This window comes from Gallinula chloropus (genome assembly GCF_964237585.1).
Source record: "Gallinula chloropus genome assembly, chromosome: 5".
NCBI lineage: Eukaryota > Metazoa > Chordata > Aves > Gruiformes > Rallidae > Gallinula > Gallinula chloropus.
In genome coordinates this window covers 35,112,878-35,130,183 of record NC_140090.1, presented here as the reverse complement: position 1 = coordinate 35,130,183, position 17,306 = coordinate 35,112,878, and the positions used below count along the sequence as shown (strand labels likewise).

Here is a 17,306-nt window from a genome sequence, read left to right as displayed (position 1 = left end):
GCAGGCCAGCCCAGAGTGAAGCCTTTACCAAGGCCCTCCTGGTTATCTGTCCAAACTACAGGGTCCTCGGAACAGGAGGTTGCCTAAACTAGTCCCAAGGCTCCTTCTCTCTTTCTTCAGACTAAAATGTGCTGCATAGATGCAATGTCTTCTTTGCTTACAACAGGGACAACTGTCTAACTGCTTCTAACTTAAGCACAAAAGGAAAGCCTTCCCCCAGCTACCTCCCATCCACTCCTTTGTAACAGTGCGGCTGTTGCCATGGTCCTCTGTTATCCTGCTGCATTGCAGTCCATTATTCCTCCTCCTAGAATCCACAGTGGCAGAGACTCCACCCTGCCAACTGTCCCATCATCTCCCTTGTCAATGCAGAGCCATAGGCAAAACCAAGACCTGAAAGAATGTACCGACACACTACAGTTTTTTCCTCTCCATAGTAGTTACTACAGAGTCTTAAATCTACTAAGCAGTATTGTGCTGCATTTTTAATTACCACATAAGACACAGTCCTATACACGACTAGTTACTTTACTATAAAAAAAATTCCTACGTGGAAGGGCATTTTCCCACAAGTTTAGAATATTAGGAGTGCAATAGGTCAGTTTTGCATTTTAACTAATTGGAACTTTTACCTTTAATGACTACAAAGACAAACATGAACGCTGTTTGCTATGGGAAGAGCTGCATTTATTATAATTTATTAGTTTAACTCAGCATTAAGTTCATCCACACTAGAACCTTTCTTGAGAACCATTTTGATCTCAGTGAGTTAATAACTACTACTAGTAAACAGGGACAAAACCTCAGAATCATTTGAAACAGCACAATACACTTAATTTTAATGCCTGATAATGTTGTTTATTAACTCTTTTAAATAAGAAAAAAGGGAGAACTCAATTAGCTTTAATTAAATTCAGGGTATTAGGGACTAACAACTAATGAAAATAATGCAGATTTATTTTATAATTAATGAAGTTTCAGAGAATTAGACTTTATTTCACTATGGGGGGAGAGCGTGGCAGCTACAAGTCTGTTTCCCATTACACACATGGAAAAACATTACAGGCTGTGGAAAGAACAAGGAAAAAAAAAATCACCTATAAGACTAAGCTGGAAGAGAAATACTTCTTCCAGAAAAAAAACACCACACCACAAACCACTGACAGAGCTATTTTGAAAAGCCACAATGAGAATATGCATGCAGTTCACAGCCTGGTATCTTCAAGACCAGCTTCTCTGAGAAACACATTTCTGAGCTCTGTAGCAGGGTTCCTATAACTTAGAACTAGAAATGTAGAAATGGTATGAAAGATACTTGCATGCAGAAGAAATTACGATTGCCACACATCCCCAGCAGATTCATGGCCATTAATCCCCACCATTTCTTGTTCATAGCTTCAAAGTAAACTGTTCCCAAACCCCATGACCAATAGTTCTTTAGAAAGACCAAGTCCTCACATCATGCTGGCTTGAGCAATTTACTCTTAATCCAGTTCAAATCATAGAATGAGTTAGGTTGGAAGGGATATTTAAAGGCCATCTAGTCCAGGCCCCCTGCAGTGAGCAGGGACATCTTCACTAGATCAGGTCACTCAGAGCCCCACCACGCCTGACCTTGAATATCTCCAGGGATGGGGCCTCCAACACTTCTCTGGGAAACCTGTGCCAGTGATCCCCCACCTTCATATTGAAGAACTTTTTCCTAATAATAAACCTGTATCTCCCCTTTTCTAGTTTAAACCCATCACCCCTTGTCCTACTGTTCCATGCCCTTGTGAACAGTTCTTCCCCAGCTTTCTTACAGGCACCTTTCAAGGACTGGAAGGCTGCTATAAGGGCCCCCCAGGGCCTTCTCCAGGTTGAACAAGCCTAACTATCTCAGACTGTCTTCATAGCAGAGGTGCTCCAGCCCTTTGATCATGTTTTTGGCCTCTTCTGGATGTGCTGTCCCTCTTGTGCTGATGGCTCCAAAGCTGGACACAGCACTCCAGGTGGGGTCTCACCAGAGCAGAGCAGAGGGGCAGAATCCCCTCTCTCGATCTGCTGGCCACACTGCTTGTGATGCAGCCCAGGATGCAGTTGGCCTTCTGGGCTGCAGATGCACATTGGTGGCTCACGTCCAGCTTTTCATCCACAAGTATCCCCAAGTCCTTTTCCTCAGGGCTGCTTTTCAGCACATCATCTCCTAACCTGTATCAGTAACAGAGATTGTTCCAACCCAGATGCTTGGCTTTGTTGAACCACACAAAGTTCACCTGGACCCACTTCCCCAGCCTGTCCAGGTCCCTCTGGATGGCATCCTGTCCTTCTGGCAGGTTAACCTCACCACTTTAGTGCGAACTAGTCACTGTGCTCACATTAGCAACTTCTTAGGAATAGCATAATATGCCCATGATTAAGCTATAAAACAAGAACTGAGAACATCACAAATAAAAGGAGTGTAAAATCTGTGTAACCTCTTCCTACAGATGAGGAACTGAGGTTCAGGGACAGTAAAACAGCTCTCTGAGTAGCACTGCAAGCAACAATACATGAAAGTAAAATACAACCAGAGACTAAAAGACTTCTCTCCTCGCCTTATTTTAATTACATTTAAAAGAAAGCGGTAACTTTGGGATCACCCTGAAGCCCTACCTAGTTAAACAAGCCTTTGCTAATGAGCACCTCTACGCAAGTGGAATTGACAGATTAAAACTGCAGCAGAACTAATGAGGAACAGAAGCAACTTCCCATTTTAGCTCAATAATTATAAACATTAAAAGACAACACGAAAATTAATTCACACACAGGACTGAACAAAGCATTCCCGTGCCTGCCTGCCCGCCCACCCCACTGCCTACACGGCAGCTGGAGGTCAGCTTTTCAGCCCACTGAAGTGGCCCAACGCCAACAAGCACCACCAGCTACACCACTAAACTCAAGATAATCAAAACCTGTTTGTTCTCTACACCATGAATGGTTTCATTTTTACTCAGTTGATTTCAAAATGTCCTGCAATGAAGAGGCACCTTGTTGGCTTATCACACTTCAGCCCAAGTCTCACAATGAACTGCAGAGATGTTCTGTTCCCTTACATGAAATACGTGTGTTCCAAGGAAGTATCAGACATATCACTGGAAACCACAGCCATGTGAAAACCTGTCAAGGTAGATCAGTTTTCTTAGAAGCAGTCAATCATAATAATATTCCTTACAAATTCCCAGAAAATCATGGAAGGATAATCTGTAAACAGTGCTTTAATAAAGAGGAATATACAGGACTTGTGACAAGAGGTAACAAGGGATCTATCTTTTAGAGCTCTTGAGTCCCATCAGGACAGTGCTTCATTTTCACCTCCCTAATTTCATATTAATGGCATCAAGTAAGATATCTGAACTCCACTCAGCTGCTGCTTCCATTTAAAAATGTTTCCTGCAGCAGGAGTGGCTTATTAGTATGCCTTTGAAAGAGGACACTGTTATTTATCAAAACAGGCTTTGTCTCAACAAACAGAAGCACTGAATAAATGTCAGGATGTTACAGGTGAATCAGCTCTACCAGCGTAGGCAGTTTATTAACCACACAGTATTTCTATATTGTGATTTAGCACAAAGTACCTTTAAATTGCCAGGCTAGAAACTCTTTGAAATGACCTCTCTTCTGAGAGCTGCCCTATTAGTGTTTCTGATGAGTTTGACTGGAAGCATTCGACTTAGCCCACCCGCATGCAGCTTTTACACAGTAACAGAGGACAGCCCTTGCAAAGAGCAAAGCCATGAAGTTCTACCACAGCAGGAACTGGCTAAGGTAACAGCAAAATAAGTGACAACTGTCATTCCAAGAATAACATGGATCCCATGTAAAAATTAAAGTCTACATGGAACATCCCAACTCTGTCCTAGTTCTCCCTTCTCCGCTACCTGTGGGGCCAACATGCTCAAAGCACAGGGCTCAGCTGGGGAATCCCACAGTAGAGCATTTTGTTCTTCTTGAGACAATACACTTGCATCAGATGGAAGATCTCAAAGATTATGAAATAGTGAACCTCAGTTAAGGTGGTGGAATTATCTTCATGTAGGCAATTCAACTCCTGGCTGAGTTAGTTCAAGTTAAACTGACCAGGATCACTCGGTGACAACCGAAATACTTGGCTAAACTCATGACAAAGCACAGAGACAGCTTTCTGGCACATAAGGCCAGAACATTTCAATACTTAGCACTTCCTAGAACTCTAAGGCAAAACTGACACTGTGGTGCACTGAGTTTCTCAAGTACAACCATCTTTGATCATTTCAACAGTTATGTCTTTATGGAATCATCTTGAAAACTCCCCAGTCAACCTAGAAGAAAGAGACCTCAAAATGGGATCCCTGCCCACAAAACAGGATGTACTTAAATACTTGGTTTCCAGAATATTTTCAATAGAACATTGTCTTTTTAAACCTCTGTTTAAAATTGAACTAGAAGATGAAGGTCCTACCTTGATGGAAGCAACATGGAGCAAAGTCTCTCCTTTGTAATTTCTTCTGGCAACTGTGTTTCCACCAGGGGACTTCAATACAGAAGGACTGTGTGGTATTCCTACTCGGTTACAAGTCTTAGAAGTAGGTGGGGTAGATGGAGATTTTGAACATGAAGGACTATTTATTGCATGAAAGACTGCAGAGCTTGTCTTCTTCATTGTGGTGTCAGTGAGTTTCAATGCAGAGGAAGAAGTCTTAACTGGTGTCTTCTGTTCACTCGCTGGGGAGATTGGGCAGCCCTGAGGTAACTCCTCTAGGCAAGCTGCCTGACTGATTGACTCCCCAGCACCACTCCTCTCAGTTCTCAATCTTTTAGACTGAGAAGTAACTGGAAGTCCAGCTTGCTCCCTGCCACGTTTTAAAGGTGTAGGTTCATCTTCTAGTGGCAGTGATGCCTGGGTGGCATGATTTTTTCCCTTGCTAACTTGTACAGGGCATGCAGCCTCACTGTTTGCTGGCTGCTCTGCAGATTTTTCCTGTGGTGGTATTTCCACATTGTCCGTATTTTTGCTGGAGCCCACTGCCTTTATAGACTCCTGCTCAAGTGTCTCCTCAGGGCTATTTGCTTCTGGGGTGCACAGGACTACTGGTTGACTGCAGATGGTCACACACTTTTCCTTGGGAGCCTTCTCCTCAACTCCTTCTTTCTGTTCAGGCTTCTCTAAGCTCCATATTTTGTTAATGTCTGCTAGATGTTTCTTCTTCATCTTCTTACTCTGATTCTGTGTCGGTTTTTTTGTTGGCTTGTCAAGCTTTTTATGAGGAGGGGAAGGAAAGAAATCATATACTGAAGATGCATCTTGAGAAGGGTGGTCGCTTTTAGTCTGAGGCTGATTCTTGCTCAGGACACATCGAATCTTCCTACTTCTTGGGCTGAACCACATCTTTATCTGTTCCTTCTTATTCTTTTTAACAAAGCTTGAGTCAGCTGCTGGGGACATATCTCCCGTTGAGTCTAAGTGCATCAGAGAAAGGGAAAAGTAATTTACAGAGTAGTTCTTCAGTAGAAGATCACAAAGAAAAAAAAAAAGATTAGAATAACAACTGTTATAATTGAGGAAGTGTTACTAAATGTAACCTATGAGTGCTTTCATTTCTTCTGAAGAGACACATTGTAACGGCTTTGACACAGCTGGCAAGGTCACACTTCATTGATGTGATCAGGGATCCCAGCACAGCCAAAGTGATCCACTAGGCACCTAACAGAGCACTCTGATAGAGAAATTTCCTCAATACCACATGCACAGAAGACTTCTGACCAGCTTACAGAGCAGAAAGAAGCTGGTTTCTCAGCGGGTTTTCCTTGGGAATGGGTTTAACACAGTGGTCTATGAATATATAAAAGAGCACAGAAACAATTTTCTAAAAAGCTGTCGCAGTTCATCTCAGGTTGAGCAGGAATAACAATGGCAAGCAAGCAAAAAATAACATCCTCACAAGAATGTCGAGCATTCCTAACAAATTCTGACTGATTCCAGAGATGCAGCAGATGAATCAGAGGAATGTACAGAAAGATCTCTTAAGCACTCCTGTCCTGTCATTTGATCCTTTAAGCCTTGCTAGTAAATAATTCCAAGGAAGCTACACATTTTAATAATCTCAAAAATATGAAGCAGAACAATTTTCTAAGTCATTTCATACAGAACACTACAAATGCCTAACCAAAGTGATGGAGAAATATCCTGTGCTCCCAGGTCATGAAGTAACAGTTGAGGACAAGGGCTATAAGTGGTGTCCTCAATAGTTCAAGAATAAATTAAGGAGTAAAAAGTGACCTCTAAATTAGACTCTAATCTAGTTTGACAACAACTCTTTCATTAGAAAAGAACTGAAACCAGTTTTTTACAGATTCTTTCTGGAAACCCAAGTTATTTTAGGTTATTTGGACAAGTCTTCAGAAGTAAATGCACAATTCATTCTTTCCGTGGCCTCTGACTTCAAGGACTATCATTCCCAGAAGTCTTGGTGATTTAATGCAAACAATCACAAATCCAGTATTATTTTTGCCCACTGAGGCAGGTAGAGTGTTATTATTACACAGAATTAAGACCAAGATTAACAGAGGCTTTTTTAAGCATTCTTGAAATAAACTACAGAAAGTCTTGATCATTAAAAGCAAAAGACAGCCACTCACGGCAACAACGTATTATTTTCACTTCAGTGGCATAACTTTCTATGGATAATTTGCCTTCTCCATACCTTCTATTTTTGGAATTACTAACTATAGCCTGCTTTCCACAGCAAGCTGTGATAAACTCATGACAGACACTATTCACAATCCCTTAGCCACAAAAAAAAAAAAATAATCTGAAATTTCACTTATCCAAAACTGTATAGTTACCAATTCAACACCAAATTCAACACATTTGCAGTTTTTCTTTGAAAGCAGTATTTCAAGGTTAATGTTTCCTCAATCTTGATTTAAATTACCCTGCTTACCACTTGAATCTCCTACTATCTAGCATATTTTAATTCAGCTTGAGTAATATGCAAGGCAACAGAGCAAAAGTGTCTTTAAGAATACAGCTTGAGGCCAGCTAATCAATCATTTAGGTATCTAAAGATAATCATCAAGTACAGAGCTGCAGCTATTTGGTTTTCCTGGAGGGCTGGGCTTGACGCAAACAGAAGCAAAAAAAGCAGTGAAAGTGAGACTTAAATCTCCTAACTAGGTAGCCTTCAGAAACACAGCCTCCCCAATTTCATTCTGATAATAATATCTAAAAAAAAGGAAGAGCCTGACTGCAAACAGATGCAGAAATATAAAACACAGTTACTATTTACTTGCCTTGCCTCCACTGTTTACACAACTAGCAGATTTGCTTCCAAAATATTTACCTTGCTAGAACAATCAGTCATCTCCAAGTAAAGAGCAATAAAAATCAGCCTGCAAAAGTAATTTGTGCAACAATTTTGTGATGGCCAGAATTCTTTTTGATGTGTGTAGCACAGAAAGACTTTAAAGTCCAAGTGACAAATTCAATCAAAGGCACTGTCCTTCAGAAGTAGGATCTAAAGCAGCATAACACAATTAAGTATTTACACTGGAAGCTATGTATATACCACTTCTGGCAGCAAAAGAGATTGTGAAAATCAACCACAAGGGTTCCTAAACGGTTTGCTCATTGCTGTTTGCTCAGCAGGGACTAACTAGTCAGGTTATTAAAAACCTGCTGAAATAGACCAAATAAAAAACTTTCCTAGGATTATTTTTCTTCACATGCACCCGTTTTAAAACAGGAAAACGATGAGAAGGCCACACATACTGGGAAAGAGAGCCATTGCATCAAGAGGCCAGCCACGCACGCCCAGGGGATCTTTCCAAAGCTTGCTGGGCAGGATACTGCCATTTCTGCCAGGGTGTGTTGTCTCTCATCCATTCTTCACTAACTTCATCTTTTGGAATACTCTGTGTCTGAGATCAACTTGACCTAATAGTTATGTACAGCAACTGCAAAGAAATGTTATTCTTAGACTCTGCTGCCCCTTTCTTCCTTTTCCAAAGCATACAAGACAAGGAGTAGAAGTAATAAGGCCAAGTGGCCAATCTACCCTCCCAGAAATTCTAATCCTTTGATGGACCCGGAGCTGTGAGAAGGAGAGAGAATAGACACAGCACTAAGAAACTGAAAGGGAGTTCTTAAGGTTTAATATGCAGATGTTAATTTATATATAGAGGGTGATATCTGGCAGCTAAGTGCATTCAGTTAAACTACCTTCAGAGAAAATTGCTCAGAGAAAAATCGATCCAAAGGAGTTCTTTGCTGTCTCCAAGCTGGAAGTCAGAGCTTGCACCTCAACAGGAATGAAAAAATTGCTACTTATGATTAAGATTCCATTGTCTTTTTGATACACAAGAAGTTTCCTTGAAATTTTCAGAGATAGATTGAGACAAGGTAAATCAGTAAAGCATACCTTACCAATTCTAAATTTTAAGACTATCCACAAAACCAGCATTAGAATCAGCCTATAAACGCAGTAAATTTACACTCCATTACCTATTAAACCTAACATTCATATATACATTAACAAAGTTCTTTCTAAATTAGACTTCTTTGCACATAATAAGCACAAGTTTCTTAATGCTCACAATTAATCGAGTTGAATTTCTTAAGTGTGGAAAGGGTTGAGAGTAGACAAAAAATATTAGGAAACACACAGCGCCTTGCATCTAGAGTACTACATCTCCAAGTTCTGCTGCAGTGCAATAACAGGCTAGAGCGGGGGGGGGGGGAAGGAGCAATTAGAAAATGTGGTTTAGCTATCATTAATCTGCATCAAAGGAATATAATGATGCACATTGTGTGCCTTTCAAATTATTCTCTATTATGGGTTTCAGAACAGAAGTTGAGAAATCTCTTTGACAAACTAGTCCCTTATTAAAAATCAAAGGGAAGTGCTTTGGTACCATCTGTGCAACATTAGAGCCTTCACTGAAGAATGATTATTTTGCAAGTTAAGTATTCAGCGCGGGGCGAAAGAGGGAGAAATTCCAGCTATTTGCAAACTCATCTTTAGCTATTATGAAGAATGTCATGGCAGACATGGAATGCAACGGAATTTATTAGAACGGGAGTTCAACATCTTTCCCTCCATGTCACTAAGTGTGACCTAAATTATGGTTCTGTGAAGGCTAATCAAAAGTTAATCTATCTTTCTGTCCACTGGCAGGACAGGAAGCTTTGACCAACACCTGCAAGGTCTCACTCTTTATGAGGAGGACTGTGTTAGAGTGAAGCAGACTGATGTCACCAAGAACAAGGTAAAATCATCCGTAAATGGTTGTTTGTGGAAATTTATGACAATCTCCTCTCTTTTGAGGAAGATGAAACTGCTGAAGGATTTAGAAATTCACTTTCAAAGCCATCACTGTAAATCAACCTTCTCTAGCTCCAGTATACCACATTATACACACATTATGTCCATGAATTGACAAGTTCTCACTAATTGCCCGCCTATGAAGCCTATCATCCCATCAACTCCAACTCTACAGATATCCAGACTCTGCAACATTAGAGCTAAAGATTTTGATGTCTACACTCCCCATCTATGAAGGCTGCCAGCCAGATAGCTTCCTATTACCCTCATAAAGGTATACTGAGCAGTGAAGAGGTCAGACAGCTCTCCTCACCTTGCCACAGACTAAGGATATAACACCTGTACATGTGAATTAATGTTAAGATGCAGTATTTGCTACCTACAATTTGCATTTTCCAGCCAGTTTCAGGTTCTTTGTTTGCCAATTCCCCTTCAGTCAAGCCAGTGCCATTCTGGAGTGTAATTTTCTGTGCTTCCCTTGAAATCAAAGGGAAGTGTTAGCTAGTTTGTGTAGCCTTTGCCAAATTACTAGCTGCTCCTTCTTAGAACACACAAGCTGTTTGGCAAAATCCTATTCTTATCCCAATGGAGTACAAAGCAAGATCCCTCCCATATCCACTGTGGAACCTCTGGGTAGAGGGATTTTTACACTTCAAGTAGTCAACACATGAGCTTAACCTCATCCTTTTCAGTCACAGTAGCTCTGTGCTTGATTTAAAGACAACAACACACAACTTACCACATTCAGTACATCTGTCAGAGACTAAAACTGGGCAGTATAATGCATTTGCATTAGAAACTTCAGTGCAAGCAAGGACCTCAAACAGAAGCCTTTAGACAAGCCAGAATTGTCTCAAAATAAGGCATATAAAACAAATACACAAAAGGGATAAAAAAGCCAAATATATGGAAAGATTTCCTTTTTTAACTACTTCTCCCTTTTTCCTCCACAGAAAGATATTTTTTTTTGGTCTGTTTCCTTTACTGGAATTCAATTTCTGACCTTCTGATAAAAACGAAAAGAAAATATTGTTGACAAGGACTTGGCAGACTTACAGTGCTACAAGAACATGAAAGCAACTCCTTTGCAAGAGAGTTCTCCTAACTCAAACATATTTCACTTTGTGTGCATTAAATTCAAGGCATAGATCCATGGGAGGTGTCAGATTTGTCAGAGATGAGTGACAGAACATCCTAAACGATTTGCTCTCAAAATCTATGGTGGCGCCCTGTGATTTGCCACAGTACAACACGTAATTAGCTGTTGTCAGCCCATTAATTTATGTATCCAAACCATTCCTGAGAGCAAACTATCACCACCTCAGGTGGTTATTTTTTCCCCCCCTTAACCCCAGTATGAAACATCTTTAGAACAGGGCAAAGGCTCCAAGTGATGGAAAGTAATTTCCCACATCAGTTCACAACTTTAGCTCCAAATAAAACACTCTTGTAAACTCCAATTTTGTGTCTGCTTTTAAGCTAGAACAAGGAACAATGAAAAGAACCTCAGCTTGTCCTATGGTTTAACCACACTATGCAAAACTCATTTTAGAAGAGCTACAGGAGTTAAACGTATTATGCAACTTCTGGTGCAGTGAAACAGACCGATTTGTAAGAGTTAATCCATCTGTAAGACTTCTTCAAAACATCTAAATAGCATCAATACTACCATACTGCATTTTAAACACTGTATTTATAGCCTCACAAATAACTCCTCTCAGATTCTCCTCTATGTTTTTAAAAGCCTTCACCACTTAAAGTGTTTCCCTGAAATCCTGTATAAGCCATCTACATTTTCTATGCTCCAGAAGGTTTAAGCACCGTAGGATTTTGTATCTATATAAAAGGTATTCCTTTACAATTGGACACAGGCTTCCAGCCCGCTTGCTGCAATGTATTTTCATGCCAATAAAGAGCTATCCCATAAATGAACACAAAGGTGCCAATGGGATTAGATTTAAGAATCTTTAATTTAGACAAACATATCAGGGAGCAACAATGAAGAAAGAATTACCTTTTCTGTACCTGACAGCTAAACGAATGTTTTCTAAAACTTGCCATTACATAAAATGCTCCTCTCTGGGCTTCCAGAGGAGAGATACACTCACCTACGCTCATTTCACTTCATTTTTTCCTACTTTGACAATCAGCCTAGAATTTGATAAAGATGTGAATTCCCAGAGTACAATCTCTGCAATCGTCTAGCACAGTCAGCAATGACAAAATTCCATTGTAGCAGACTAGCTGATTGTTAGAGACCAGAAAATAACTAAGTTAAGGCTTGCCTCCTTCCTTCCCCTTTTTAGGCAAGGAACACTTTTTTTTTTTCATATGCAAAAGCCCTAAACTGAAAATTATTAGGACAGCACGCAGGTCTCAGTGCACAGATAGAAAAGAGGCAAGGGAATATATGCATTAACCCTTTAACAGGGCCCCTCTAGAGCATACACCACAGAACATTACACATTTGTGCTCCCCTCAGAGCACAAGATGTGGGAACTCGTGTCCCCAGTTTGTGCAATTAACTGCTGCGTGACTTGGGAATCTATCCCACTTCCATCTAATGCTGGAAGACAGATTCTAATGAATTATGGACTACCCCACTCATGCAGATTTCTTAGTAAAACAGATTCAAAGAACAAGCAATCCATACAGACAGTTCTCTTCAAATCAAATTTTCCAAACATGATTTGGAACAGCCTTTCAGAATCTTAAACAGGGCTGTGCCACCCGTTCTCTGTACAGCCTGCGAAAGGAAACGGAGAGGTCTGGACCCAACAGCTGTCAGAGACCCAGGTCTGCTCTTACCTGAGGTGTCTGCACCCAGCAGATGCCGCAGTTTGCTGCAAAGCTGAACCACATTATCCAGCTGCCGGTTAATCTGCACATCTTGCACCCAGGATGGCATGTGGCACACTGGGCATTCTCTGCCAACACAGTCGCCCACACAGGATCTGAAAGTAAAATGGAAAAACCCATTATCCGGTGTAAGTTATCTACTGTACTCAGTATCAAGCTTTTCACAGCCAAACGCTCAACACTCAGTGCTTCAGCACTGACAAACCACTCTGAAGCCCACATGAGTTATCCACTGTCGTGGTTTTGCCCCAGCTGAGAGCTGGGCACCATGCAGCCACTTGTTCTTTAAAAGGGAAGGGGAAAGAGAGGGAGAAGAAAACCCAAGAAACCAAAACCTCGTGGGTAGGGATAGCTTACTGGGAAAGTAGAGAGATGGATATAATAACAGGACTTTATAGCAAAATATATGAAACTGATAACAATGCAGTTTCTCACTGAACTGCACAGCTCAGGCAGTACAGCTCAGAGCCATCCCAAAACTGGACTGTCCCCAAAACCATGCTGCCTGTTCCTCTTCCCACCAGCCCCCCTTTTATGCTGAGCATGACGTAATTGGCATGGAATACTCCCTTTGGCCAGTTTAGGTCACCTGTCCTGGCTGTGTCCCCTCCCTTCTCATTAGCGGGGAAATATGAGCAATAGAAAAGTCCTTGAGTGCTTGGCAACAACTAGAAGCATCCGTGTGTTACCAACACCGCTCCCATCCTAACTGCCAAACAGGGAATTCCATCCGCTTCTACAAAGAAATTAACTCTCTCCTAGCTGAAACCAGGACAGCCATAACTGCAGGAGGAGACATATTTATCATGGCTAATGACAAGCCACAATTAGGCAAGCTGAGCCCAGAGCCTTGTCAGGACACCATCATGAGAGACACGGTATCATGTCAGGGCATGCTAAAGCTTCATTGCTGTTTGTCTCCAGATAACAATTAGGCTCAAAAGTTAAAACTTCTTTTACACCTTTGCTAAAGATAGAGCTATTCTTCTGTAGCTTTCACAGACAGCCAACCCATAGTAAACTATCTTTTCCACTGTTTCCTACTTAAAGTTTTCTTTGTATTGTGAAGTTCTACCTATCCGGACATTTTCCTGACAGAAATCCCATGTGGATCTGCAGGTATTCAGAGCAGTCCATCACCTTCTTCTTTCAAAGCATTTGTACCAGATGATCAATGTGGGGTGGACAAGGGAACAGTTATTTATTGAAGCATCTTAGGAATTCTACTTTCCCCCATCGAAGCCTAAAATCTTTTATTCGTTTGATTAGTTCAGCAAGAGGATCTTATGATTTACCACCTGAACTGCAAAATTCAAGGGCCATCATTGTCAATTCCAATCTATCCTATTAAATATCCATTACAATTTCACACACTCAAGACTGAGCCAATTTCAAAAGTCTCCATTACCTTACCACCACGTAGAATCAACAACTCTAGCCAAAGGTATAAAATTAAGCATGAGCAGATCATGTTGGACATTCAGAGGAACAGAATGCAAGTAATATTACGGCGCTGCAACTCGGAGACAAAGATCTAAGTCTACATACCTAAACTCAAAACATATCATCTGCTTGGAAGCAGGGAGTCAAAACTAGTAGCATTATCAATTAACAATACCAGAAGCATAACTATCACCACTTTCCTCAAAGACAATTACTTTCAGACCTGTTCTCCATACTGGCATCTCTCCCTCAAACACCACACAATTATCATGCCTTCAGTTAATTCCAAGGCAGGAAATGTGGGATGTAAAAACTGCTGCTAGGTGTGCTTTGTGCTTTAAACTGCCTGCTCCAAGTGGGTAAAGGAGCCCGTGGCTGAGATACTGCTATGATCATGAGAAGTATGGTTCTTAGCTCTGACATATTCCAGATGACACTGACAAATCACTTGCAGCAGAGATAAGAGCTGACCAGGTCTCATTCTCTAGGAAAGTTGGCCTGAGGTCTTCCATGTCTGTAAAAGGTAGTGCAAAGGAAATGCAGAACGACTTTTATACCATGACATTTCCTAATTACTTCTAGCTGTTGGGTTTTTACAGTCATTATCCATTAACTATAACTTAGTAGTTACTCAGACAAAACTGCAGAAATGGATCTTAATAAATATCCCTGCCCATAATAAAACCCATGCTGAGGGAGAACCAGTTACATTATGTGACCTGATTATTGCAGTTCATTAGTTCCACATATTTCACTTCAAATATCAGAAGCCAGCCCCGGCCATTCACCCCCCTCCTGCCTGGGCATATTAATAAAATCTCTCTTTAGCAACGGATCAGAATCAGTTCATGTCAGGATAGTTCAAATTCAATCCAGGCCCTACCAAATTCACTTGTAAACAAATTAACCTAAATTCCTGTAGTTTTATTTAAAAAAAAAAAAAACACACTCTTTCTTTCCAGCCTCTCCAATGCAAACTGCATCACATTCTGAGGTCATGAACATTTTTCTCAAAAATACTTCAAACAGCAGGTGTTTGAAATCTATCACTGAGAATATACTGACATCCAGAATAAAACCACAAGGCCTCAGATGCCCAACAACTAAACAATTATGTTTATTAATCCACCCTTACACTGCCCTTCAGCAATCCACACTGCACCTGAGAAAATGCATTTTAGAAGACAGATATGAACGTTTTTATAACTAACTCACACAAGCTTCTGGGAGTTATTTTACCAAGTACTCCATGGACAAGTAGTACAAATGGAACAAGTAACAAAAGATGTGTTTCAGGCGGCAGAATCTTCTACAGCAACTAATGGCCAAAGCTGGGAAAGAACCCACACGCCTGGACAGGAATAAATTATTTGTACATCTTTTAATCCATCCATAATGGGTGGAAGAGGTGCTGAGGGCATCTGTCCTATAATCAGTTACTTCTTAAAAAGGAAGGAAATCTTTTGTTAGTGTTTTACTCTTCAGGCCTTCAATGGTTTAATCCTCCCATTAAAGCTGGAGACAAGTAAATACGCAGCCATTATGGACACAGTGAGTGAGTTTTCCTTCGCTTTTATTGACATAGTGACTGCAGTGTTAACAGGGAACACTGAATACCTAGGCTGGCTTACAAGTAGAGCTTAGAAAGCATCTATCCTCTTCACTGTAACAAGCATAGGGTTTTAGTAGGCAGTTCACATCTGTGCTGTGCAGAAAAACTGTTTAAGGTATATGACTGACCTTTTAACTCCCTGGGTTCGCATTTGTATGTCATGAAGAGCAGGGACATACTAGACAGATTGGAAGGTGCAACCACCTTCCCCAGATGAGGGTCTGCATTTCAGACTCAGCCTGTACCAACGATGCAGCCAATTGTCTTATAGACAGGCCAGGTAATTAACCCCCTCCTCAGGCCTGCCTCATTAGCAAGACGTTTCTAGCAAGTCAAGTTTTTTTTTTAAACCACTCAGATCATTTGACAAACCATAAGCAGGTACTCGTGCTAACCCAACATGCTCAGGTGGCCAGGAACACAGCTACAGGAGCAGATCTGAAGGAGCAAAACCACTGGCAGAGCAGAAGGCCTGACAATGCAAGCAATGACAAGCAGCACAGGATCCTCTCAGAGCCAAGCCCTCTTGAAAACAGGGGGAATCTTTCCAGGCTCCTCTTGTTTGCTTGTTTTGAAGGGAGGAAGAGGAAAGAGTTGCAGATAACAGCTAAGAACTGGAAGTCCTTTTTTTGTTTTCCCTACCCCACCACGAGCAGACACCCCTCCCCATCAGACTGAGGGCTCTCTTTACACCCTAAACCAGCGCTTACAAAGCCAGGCTTTCGCTCCAGCAAGCCAGGCACCCCCCCAGAGCACTGAGCCGGACCTACTGGGGAACAGCAGCTCCCACCACCCTCTCCCCGTCCAGAAAGCACCACCGGTGCCCACCTCCCTAAGGCAGCAGCCCTTTCGCCGAAGCATAGCAGCAAGGAGGGCAGAAGCCCCGGGGACGGGGATGGAGGGGAGGCGGGACGGCCGAGCCCCGGCACCTCGCTACTTACAGGCAGAAGACGTGCTCGCACTGCCCCAAGGACACGGGCTCCCGCAGGACGCCGGCGCTGTGGGCAGAGGAAGGAGAAATACGGCAGCTTTAGAGCAGCGCGGCCTTACGGACACAGCGGCGGCTCCGTGGCAGCCGCCGGGCAGGGCTGGGAGGGGAGGGGAGGAGGGAACACCCGTTACCAGCGAGAGCAGCTCAGCGCCCTCTCCATCCTCCCCAGCGCGGCGCGGGTGCGCGCCCAGGGGAAGCCGGGCTGCGCCATAGGTGAGCCAGCCACAGGCTGTCCGGCCGAAACCGGCCGATTTCCCGAACGGCCACACAACACCTCCCGCATGGCTGGCCGCTGGTACCGCTCCAAATTCCCCGCTCGCCACTACTGCGCAGGCGCCAGCACGCCGGCGCGCAGGCGTACCCGGATTCCCGCGCTCGGGGAGCGGAGGGGCGGGGCTAGGCGTGAGGGGCGGGGTGAGGAAAATAGGGCTCGGCGGCCAGCCAGTCTGAGGTGGAAGGCTGGAGTGCCTGTGTGGTATCCCTAATGCGCCAAACACCAAAAACTTCGTCTACCGACACACATCTTCCAATGTCTGTCTCGAATGAACATGTCTAACGCACCCAAGCAAGGCCTGAAACAGGCTGGTGGGTGCAGCATCAGCGTGCTGAGGGCCTCCCCTCTCCCAGGCAGGATGATGCCTTTCCCTGCCCAGCTTTAAAAAAACCCTCTAATTTTCTTCCCTTCCTTCCACCCATTCACCAACTTCAGTCTGAAGCTGGTAATACTTCACTGTAATACTTCACTGGTCATGGTTACTTTGGATTTCAGGGGTGTTTTTTTGCCTCAGCCTGTGCATCCAGTGGCACCTCAGGGATCAGCCCAATCTCCCCACTTTTTACAGGTTGTTGTTTTTGAGGTGATGCCTCCATAGGCGCAGCCCCCACCTTCCCTGTACAGTGTAATTACTGAAGCACATAAAGCCGTTATAGCAGGAATTTATCACTTTCAGGTAGAAGTACTCCTGGCCAAATAAAAGATAGAACAGGAATGCCAGGAGCGATTTATAACAGGCTTACTGACATTTCACATCGAAAAGCTCTGCCGGTGAATAAGCATCAAGCCATAAATCTCGGAGCAAAC

At 42.6% G+C, this 17,306-nt stretch overlaps 1 protein-coding gene across 2 annotated transcripts in view; it reads right to left on the bottom strand.

The window, feature by feature from the left end:
- BARD1 (BRCA1 associated RING domain 1) overlaps positions 1 to 16,508 on the bottom strand; it is a gene marked incomplete at its 5' end in the record, with an annotated part of 44,890 nt that extends 28,382 nt beyond the window's left edge. For both annotated transcript variants that reach the window (XM_084264527.1, XM_084264528.1), the window contains 4 exons: positions 4,460 to 5,457; positions 12,129 to 12,274; positions 16,176 to 16,232; positions 16,357 to 16,508. In XM_084264527.1, the coding sequence (XP_084120653.1) occupies positions 4,460 to 5,457; positions 12,129 to 12,274; positions 16,176 to 16,232; positions 16,357 to 16,508 (1,353 nt within the window). The remainder of the gene's footprint in view (positions 1 to 4,459; positions 5,458 to 12,128; positions 12,275 to 16,175; positions 16,233 to 16,356) is intronic.
- Positions 16,509 to 17,306: the final 798 nt, after the last annotated feature.